General features: G+C 38.9%; 2 protein-coding genes across 2 annotated transcripts in view; one reads left to right on the forward strand and one right to left on the reverse strand.

Moving 5' to 3' along the window:
• GUCD1 (guanylyl cyclase domain containing 1) overlaps nt 1-7,070 on the forward strand; it is an 8,849-nt gene extending 1,779 nt beyond the window's left edge. Inside the window, exons 3-6 of the mRNA XM_009330854.1 lie at nt 916-1,081; nt 1,836-1,927; nt 3,534-3,775; nt 4,253-7,070. Coding sequence (XP_009329129.1) covers nt 916-1,081; nt 1,836-1,927; nt 3,534-3,775; nt 4,253-4,344 — 592 coding nt within the window. The 3' untranslated portion in view covers nt 4,345-7,070. The remainder of the gene's footprint in view (nt 1-915; nt 1,082-1,835; nt 1,928-3,533; nt 3,776-4,252) is intronic.
• Nucleotides 5,237-9,896, reverse strand: part of UPB1 (ureidopropionase, beta) — a 21,491-nt gene continuing 16,831 nt past the window's right edge. The window contains exon 10 of the mRNA XM_009330775.1: nt 5,237-8,288. Within this exon, the coding sequence (XP_009329050.1) occupies nt 8,205-8,288 (84 nt within the window). The 3' untranslated portion in view covers nt 5,237-8,204. The remainder of the gene's footprint in view (nt 8,289-9,896) is intronic.

Here is a 9,896-nt window from a genome sequence, read left to right on the forward strand (position 1 = left end):
AACTCCTCTTTCCTTCCACAGAGGAACATGAGCTTAGGTGCAGGAGAAATACCTATTTAGATGTCCACTTAGTAGATATGAAGCAGAAGATTTTCATTTCTCTCCATCCCTTCTGCCAAGACGTTAGTCCGTGTGCTGGTAATTTCCCATCTTGACTACTGTAACCTCTGCCTCTTTATTCCCTTTACCTCTTTGCCACTCCAGTCTGCCCAAAACTCAGCTTCCAAGATTAATCTTCTCACCCTGCTGATCTGACCTTGTTTGCCCTGCATCCTCAATTTCAGTCCCCCCTTTTTTTTTTTCTCCATTTACTTCCATTTTTTTCTGACTTCCAGAACTCTCTGTAACTGCCTCTCCCCACCCCTCTGCAACCTGTCCCAAGCTTCCTCCTGACTTCATCTCCCCTTCATTGGCTTTTGTGCCATCAGTGCCTAAGACAAGCTTCCTTTGAATATTTACCGACTTCCTTTACAGTTCCTCCTTTTGAAATCCATCTATTGCGTGAAGCAAGTTTTAGTCTTTAACACTTCTTTCTGTGTTTGCTTTAATACGCTCGTACATTTAGACTGTATTGTACATTTAGACTGTAAGCCCTTCAGGACAGAGTTCTATACTTGCTCAGTATAGCTTGCCTATTGTACAGCATCTGTACACTTCTAGCACTATAAAACAGCCAAGATACCCATACACTTCCAGTTTAAAAAAGTCAGCAATAAATCCAGTTAAATATTCCCTACTCCCTTCCCTCCCCTTAAATTTGTGGCTCCTTTGTGGGTTGGGTTTTTTTTGGTTATTTCTTAGCCAAGCCCATTGTTTCAGTTTTTATATCCTGTGATGTGGAGGCTTGGGCTGCAGCACATATTTTGCTTCTCCTCAGAGCTTGCTTCCCTTTCCCTGCCTTTCCTAATACCATAGGTACCTGAATCATTTGGACAATGATGAATTTCAGAAAGCCATCCAGGAACTCCAGTTAACAAAGAGTATCTGGACTATTGACCTGGCCTACCTAATGCGGCACTTCGGTGTCAAGCATAAATTTTGCACCCAGACGCTTGGAGTGGACAAGGGCTACAAAAACCAGGTTAGTATTCTTATCTACTGGGAGACAGCAGACAGTTTTAAAAGCCCCGCGTGTCATGCTGTAAAAGCTCTGCCGTGTTACTGACAATTAACCACAGTTCCTGTAAACAAGGTTTGCCTATTGCCAAAACTGGCACAAATCAGCTCCAAAGGCGAGACTAGATACAGTCACACATATTTTACATCTTTGATTCCATAATATGAATTTTTAAGAAGTTTTCATGTAGTGCTCATGAAAGGTCCTAGCCTATTTGACAGCCTTGGAGACTGAAGCCCTCCATTTATCTACAGAACAAGTACAGCCTGGCAGCAGCAGTGCTAGCTTCCACACTTCCCCCACCACCGTGCCTCAGCCCTGACCTGGAAGAACCACCTCTAGAGGTGAGAGGGAAATGTGGCCTCCATGTCTATTGAGAGCTTGGCCTCTTCAAGATTGCCAACGGGGGGCCAATGAGGGCCTATAGTGGCGATGGCTTTTCTAATGCAAGTTCCTGCCCGGTACGAACCAGACGGGCTTCTTTCCTGTAGGCAGCTGAAGAGCCACTGGATGGAGATAACAATAACTGACCAGGAGTGAATTTAAACTTAAAATTTAGAGCAGGAATCCTTACCCTGTTACCAGTGAACTAAGGGAGAGATCTCTTATCCCATAGCCAGATCTCCAACTTACGCAGGCCCTTACTAGCAAGGATTGTAAGTGGTGGATTACCTAAGGTAAACATCATTCCAGTTCATAACTTCTGTTATCTCCACAGTCATTTTACAGGAAGCACTTTGACACAGAAGAGAATCGAGTGAATCAGCTCTTTGCGCAAGCCAAAGCCTGCAAGGTGCTGGTGGAGAAGTGGTAAGTTTATTCTTTTCTTTCCTTTCTCTTCGGAGATTCTGTGGGCCTCATGCTTTTCTTGGAAGAAGAGACTAAAATCAGGCCCCAAGCCTTTTTTGTGAATGTGTCTACTATATCTGTCTCAAAAAAACCAAAAAGTGGGCATCAAGAGTTAATAATGAAGTTTGAGGTAAAATAGTCACGACATAGAATAAGTGATTTGAAAATGCTGACAGGAGTTGACTATTGTTTACATTTTGAATTTGATTAAGATTATCCAGTAGGGAGTGTCTACAGCACTCTAATTTGCCATTGTTGGAATTAAGGAGTGCTATGTGGGCACACAACCCATTGATCCCAGAGCTACACAAACGTAGCGCTCTGTTCCTAGACAGACACGCAAAGAAAAAGCTAGCATATGAGCTTTTGCCAAGAGGAGATGAAATAAGGAACCTCTATGAAAGATCTGCAAACCCAGGAGAAGGGGAAAGACTGCCTAATTGTTTCACAACCAACAGTGATATTCTACATGGGAAGTAACTAAGCGTCTGTGTTCAACTTGAGCTGCATCCCTTTTTGTAGTGAAACTGGATTTGGATCTCTGTTGTTGAAGTGGGGTAAATGATTAGGAGCAAGAAAAGAAGAGAGGGTACAGGGCAGCCACAACAGCATTTGAATGCTGCAATGCAACTTTCATTTAGCTGAATCATGAAGTGTCCTTTTTAACATATACGGAGTCTGTATGGCACCATCTGTTTAACTAGGGCTGTCACAGGACAGAAGGGACAGTCAGTCCACCTTGCTTTAGCAATCTTAAGATTGTGGCTTTGGTCAAGGCAGGGACAGAGGGCATATCTACATGTGCAGTGCTGAGGCTGGGGCATCAAAGAGGAGAAGTGACACTGGAAAAGATTAAAAAGCACGAGTTCAGTTAGGTAGGGCACACAGCCTGGACACCTGGAGTGTATCCAAGGGATGGGTTTCTAATGCATATGGAATACACCATCTGCCTCAGTGAAGGACAGCTTTTAGCAGATGAGATTATAGGTTATGTTTGGTTAACGCTCATTCTCTGTAGGAGGTACTATAGAAATAAAGTCTCAAGAGCATCAGGTAGTCCAAAATTGCAACTGGGAGAAACATATATTCCTGTGTGACAGGCAAATTTGGGTACGTTTTAATTTGGTTAGTGATTATACAATCTTTAAGCACTCAATTGATAAAAGATTTGGTGCTTCAGAGGAGTTTTTCTAAGAGCAGGAAAGAACACTTCATTTATGATTTTCCCACAACAGAAGTCTCTAAAGTTACTGAATGAGTTGCCAGCTCCTTTAATAGTCTTCTCGGGAGCATCTAATAACATTCTGAGACTACATTTCTATTTACTGCAGAATCCAGAGCTGTTGCTCTGCATTTCAGTAGCAGCAATGAGATCAAAAGGCCTTGAATGACACAGGCTTTGTCTATAGCAAAGCTTGCAGGGTTTAACAGCAAAAAGCTGTACCTGTGAGATAAAAATAACCATGCCAGCTGCATGTCGTAAGTACAGTTCATCATCACACACTTCATTGTATACCAGTCTCTTTCCTAAACTTGTTAATAAGCATGTCTGATTTTTTTTCTGCAGCACAGTAACTGTTCAAGACATCCAAAACCACCTGTCCCAAGGTCATGTAGCCATCGTCCTAGTTAATGCAGTCCTGCTATTGTGTGATCTTTGCTCAAGTCCTGTCAAATACTGCTGCTTCCTCCCCATTGGACAGAAGTGCTTCTGCAGGAATCCTGACTACCAGGGCCATTTCATTGTGTTATGTGGCTACAACAAAGCCTCAGGGAGTATTTATTACAACAACCCTGCCTATGCTGACCGTGAGTAGCCTGTTCCTTTTGGGTGGATTCTCAGCCACCGCATTACTAACATGTCTGTAATACAGAGCCACAGCTGGACTTCCCCTAATAGTGTGCATATATTTCAAGCATCACTAACCAATTTGTCAGAAGGGGTTTTGCCACATTAATTAAATCAGCGCTGCATTTTGTGCTGTGATTTACTTGAGGCATTGAGATACACATTCTAGCAAACTTGTTTGGCTTTCAGATGGGTTAGTGAGAGATGCTGAACCATTGTTCAGAATATAACAGGATGGCCAATTTAGTACAGCATTACTTCAGTGAGCACTGACTTTGAGGTGAAAAGATCTACCTGAGTGAAGCTGTAACCTAAGCTGATAGGTCTAGTCTGTATACTAGTTACTTTTCTTTGTAGAGGCTGCTAGACCCAGTATAAGAGCCTTTCACAGGCAAATTCTTCTGAATTTTTAGTAACATTTTGTTCCTCCTTAACAGGGACATGCTGCACCAGCATCAGTAACTTTGAGGAAGCCAGGACAAGTTACGGCACTGATGAAGATATTCTGTTCATCTACACAGACAGCTGACATCCACACCTGATACTTCTGGTCCTTTCCTGTGCAGCCTGCATGGCAGCTGGCTGCTTGTCTCAGGACTCCCCCTGCAGAGACCTTGCTCCTGAGCTGCAGTGGGATCTTAAACAGGGGAGGCTTTATAGACATTGATAGGACTATATTGCAATGCTGTCTTTACCTTTTTTTTTTTACCTGATGATGTATCTGATTTTGCAATGTATGTCTCAGTTTTTTGGGTTTTTTTTTCCTCATCTTCAACATTGCACATTTGACAGCAGTTTTAAAATACAGGCCCAGAGCCTGTTCACTTTGAGCTTATTTTCAAATTAAACACATGAGAAAAAAGCACCAAATTTATGAACTTTAAAACTTGGTAATACATGCATAGGTTTAGGTAAACAAACCCAGGAAAATAAAATAGAAAATACCTGTTTCTCTCTCTGTCAAAGCATCAAGGGCTGATCTTCATCCTAAATCTACGGATTTGAGGTTCAGCAAAAAAAATTATGGAAGGAAAAAAATATTAACTTAAACCACTTTTAAATAACAAAAAATGCCTTGCTGGCTCATCAGTATTGTCTGCATTACAGGAATGAAACACATTTACTCAAGGAAACTTCCCATGTACCAAATTCACCTTACACAGATTTAGCATTTATGCTACTGCATTAAATTTTGAATCGTAGTTATTGGTGTTGCTCCCTTGTACTACAAACTCAGTCTCTTTTGGCTAAATCCTCTAGGATGACTGCTCAGAGCTCCGTACTGCCCCAAAAGTTTAAGCAAAGATATTTTATTTGTACCTGGAAGTCTTTACTGCTCTTTGCAAAAACCTCTGAACATTATGCCACCCACATGTGCCAGTTTCTGCAGGATCCATTCTAAATATAAACTTTAAACTTACTAAGCAAATACAGAAAATTATCATCCACACTAATGGTATACATTTTGTGTGTAAATTGTAAATATCTGACACCATATACTGAATTGTAACTAAAAGGCTGAATGATAATTTGAGCCCAATTTTGCTATTGGTATTCGTTCAGTGACCTTCCTAGAAGACCTGAAATCAATTAAGAGAAGAGGGGATACACACGTCTCTGCTACAAGTAAAAAGGCAGGAACTCAGATTTTCTAGCTCTTATACTACAGCTGTATTTGGATTAAGTTGGAGTTACTGTATTCAAACATTATCAAGTGAAATTGTTAGCAGCCCATTCATAATCCTTTCACGTATTACCTGGGTTTAATTACTTTGCTGAGGAGCACTGTAAGGTGTAAGAAATAGCACCCTATTTCAGATTCATCCATCACAATTTCCTACAAGTTTTGATCTCCAGTCCTGCCTATGTTGAAGCGGGTAGAAAAATCAACGTTAATACTGATGTAAAGCTAGCAAAATTTTATTTTGCACTTAAGACAGAGATCCCACCCCTTTAGCGTGGTTTTAGGAAAAGAACTGTTCAAGTTCTGGAACTGCATGGAGTAACAGTAAAAGAACATTGTTATTTGGTGGTGAAAATAGTAAATAGGAATCTACTTTCAGCATGGTAAAAAATTTTTCTAAGAGAAAACATTTTATCAGTTGTTGACTTACTGAAAAGTATCTGGAAAGCGTTCAGTAAGTATGCTTAGTAGAATCAAGAGTGCTCCTTTGTACAAAGGCTAAAAATGGTAACAGACATTTAACATGCAGTAGCCTTTAAAAAGTTCCAAACAAGAAGTATGTGACAAGAAATTTTCAGTGTATCAGATTTTGCTGATCATTGGTGAAGTTGGAATACATTCTGGCACTTACACTTGCAAAATGAGTAAAAATTAGGATGTGATTTGTGAGCAGTACATTAGTGCCACCAGCAGAATCCCAGAAAAGAGGTACAAAACTTATTATAGATAATGCCTTCCGACTCCTCTGAAGTAAGTCACCAGAAGGCTACTGATCTGGGAATTTTTATGTCTAAGTCCAAATTCATGATGTTTGATTTAGAGAGACTGCATTAGCTATGTTACTAATTAACAGGGTATGTAAACTACAGGTTGCTAGAGTTCTTCCTTAACCCATGCATTTTCAGGTAGGTAGTTCATTCAATACCATTAAACTGCCAGAGGATTTATTTTAGAGCAGGCTTGGTTAGCTAAATAAAAACAATTCTTACAGAAGGATTGTAATTGATGCTTAGCCTCTTACTGGTTCAGTTATCCAAATGCAAATCTTGAGCTTATACATAAAACAAACTTAAGGGCATGCTAAGTGTTCTGAAGTGCAGATAGGTGTAACAATATTGACTGTTAAATGTTTGGTACCCAGGGTTTAAATACTTCAAAAAAACCTGAAAGATAAAGAAACAAAGCTATTTAAGCTAATACAGACAAAAGGAGAGCTCAACCATTGCAAAAGGATCTCTTAATAGCCGCCAAATGGAAGATAGCTATGAGAGATGAAAACACAAGGAAGAAGCAAAAGCCAAGTGAAAAGACTGAGTATTTATGACACAAATTCAGATGAAAAAGCAGCTCATTGCGCAAGCATTCAGAACGTCTGCATTTTCTGAAACTTTGTTTCCCATTACAAGATTGTCTATCAAAATACTCATTCTGAAAATGTTTTGTCACAGTTTCCTTCATGATGTCAATAGCAAAGGAAGAGGTATTTTACATGCAGGGATTTTATACATAAATATATTTTTATTTGTAATTAAGCCATTCTCAATAAAGGTTTAAAGTCACAGATAACCCTGTAACATAATGTAGCAAGTGCATTTATTAATGACCTTATGGAAAATCTTTAGAGGACATGTTATATACTTAACTGGAAATGGTACAGCTGAAATTGTAATTTGGAAAAAAAAAAATTAAGAGTTCAAATACTTATTTCCGCTATAAATTCATAGTTGCTAGGCTGTAAATTGTATTCATCCTGCACTTCCTGAACACCTACTGCATCACCTGAATCATACAAAACTAAATTTCAATATACACTAGTAGCCGAGAATAGCAAATGTATTGTTATTATCTATATTCAACAGCTGTTTTGTGTACTCCGCAACCACTGAGTATCCTACTGGAGTGCAGCTCCAGGGAAGTAGTTTTCATTACCCATCCTGATCCCTAATAGTATTTCCGTGGCTTTCTGTTCACAATGAAAAGTATGCAACTACACCAGCCTTGACTATGCTTTAGCTACCATGTCTATTTTTGCCTCACAGCACAGCACTGAGCTTCTGAAGATATTAAAAGCATCTATCTGCAACACTACTTTTGCACCTTGAAGGAGCCCATCAAAGACATTGGTCCAACTGTGGTTGTAATACGTAAAGGGAAATAGAAAAAACCAAAGTGGTCTTCCTTTACAGTACCCACAGATCTTCAAACAACTACGACATGTCTGGGATGTTACTCAGCATCAAACTTAGCACAGAACTGCATCAAATAGTTCGTAATTTAAAAAAAAACAGATGAAAATAATTTATGCCTCCTTTCTCCCTGAATTATGCATTTGGGTAGAAGGTAAAAGCTATAGACACACAATGCAAAGCTTATGTAAAAATTTTTATGTCCTCTGAACTCATCTCCTCCATCAAACTATATCACAGTACTGAATACATTTCATCATCATTTCATATCAATGTATTTCTACTGGATATATTTCAATAAGGAACAAAAGTTTGGACTCTGTAAATGACAAAAAAAGCAAGAAGCCATTTTTCAATTATTTTACTTAACACAGTTTTGAATCCTATTATTTAAAAGTTGGTTACAGGAAATTAAAATGACAGCGTTAAAAGAACAACTTGTGATCCACAGTAAAGCTATCATCCAACAGTACCTTTTAATTTGTTATGTAACATTTGATTGTAACTAGATGTTCTCTCTTACTCTTTTATTATATTGGGTATAAAATAAGGCTGGACTGCTTCAGTGAGCTTGTCTGCATACATTTCGTATCTACCAGTCATCTGGAAAAGAAAAATCAAAGCTTCAGTTCTTTTAGTGAGCTATGAAAGCACTTCAGTAGAAAATATTTATATCCACCATTTTTTTTTTTTTAAGATGACATATTATTTAATTGCCCCAAACAGTAAAATCATAATTCACTCAAAATGCAAAGACCTCCAGTGCCTTAGCACAAACTAATATACTTTTTTATAAAGGAACTCGCATTGTGTTGCCTAAAACTATACTTCTACCCAAAAAAAGAGTAGAAATGCATTTCCACTCTAAAAAAAGTAAAACTTTAAAATGAACACCTTCCTGCTTTGCAGCTCTCCTTCACTGACAGTCATGTCTGCTGACTAATTACTGAAGGCTATTTTGGTTATCCTGGATAGCTGAAAGTTGCATGTGGAAAGTGGACTTACTTTCTTACGCATCAACAATACTCTCTTTTAAGCAAGTTATGTCAACGAAGGCGAAGGAGTGTATCTGTAATTATGTCTTCATATTATGTCCTTGACAACTGATGAACCCTGCTGCCAGCAATAAGTTTGCATATGTGCCACTGACGGTATTTGGGTTGCTCTTACTTTATCCATTAATAATATGAAATATTATCATTGCTTTGGGTGATACAGTAAGCTAGGAGGCTGAAATACAGCACTATTCTCTTCTGAAGTGCACAGCCTACAACATTGGCTCTGAGAGGGGCAAACTATTTCCTTCTTGCTGGAGTGTAATGAGGACAATTTGTTTAACTATTTTGCTGCTGTAAGTTTAGCAAAGACATTCTACTTAACATCCCTTTCAGGCATCATTGAATGCAAATTGCAGATACCTAGTTGCTATCAAGGGTTTTCTGTGGTGGATAAATGATGACTTCATACTTCCTCATTCTCCTCTATCAAGATCTACCTCTGTCTCAGCCATGAATGAGAGGAAAAGGAAATAGATATCCCCTGTCATATAAACAAAAGCCACAGCTATGTCTTATGTGCCAAAAGACCAACAATAGCAATCCACACCATCAACATAAAACTAAGGTGCTGAAAGCACAAGACTTGAAGACAACAAAAAATAAGCAATTCTATACAAAACAGCTAAAGGTCAGTGTTTTGCTTTTACTGTTTGTTTTTCCTGATCAATACAATTGCTTTTGTTCAGATACCCCTAACTAAGCTGTTATAAGCAATGCTCCATGTGCTTCCTGACACACTAAATCTCTACTCAATAAGGGCCTCCGATTTCGGTGGCAAAGTAAAACTAAATGCCTGCCTGACTTAAAAAAAACTGTGAATCTCTCAGCACAATTTATTTCCACTATGTCAACAACCATATACCTACCACATGCATCTGTAAAATAACAAATGCAATTCTGTCCAGAAGACGACCTGAAATTACTGTCTTTAGTCCCTATATATGGATTGGCAGGATTACCAAAGAAATTTAGCTCTAGCTAAGAAATGACTATGTTTTAATTAAAAGTTTATTCAGCATTTCATAGAATCGTAGAATAGTTTGGGTTGGAAGGGACCTCTAAAGCTCATCTAGTCCAACCCCCCTGCCGTGGGCAGGGACATCTTCAACTAGATCAGGTTGCTCAGAGCCCCGTCCAACCTGACCTGGAATGT

Source organism: Pygoscelis adeliae, unplaced genomic scaffold (genome assembly GCF_000699105.1).
Source record: "Pygoscelis adeliae isolate BGI_AS28 unplaced genomic scaffold, ASM69910v1 Scaffold358, whole genome shotgun sequence".
NCBI classification, from domain to species: domain Eukaryota; kingdom Metazoa; phylum Chordata; class Aves; order Sphenisciformes; family Spheniscidae; genus Pygoscelis; species Pygoscelis adeliae.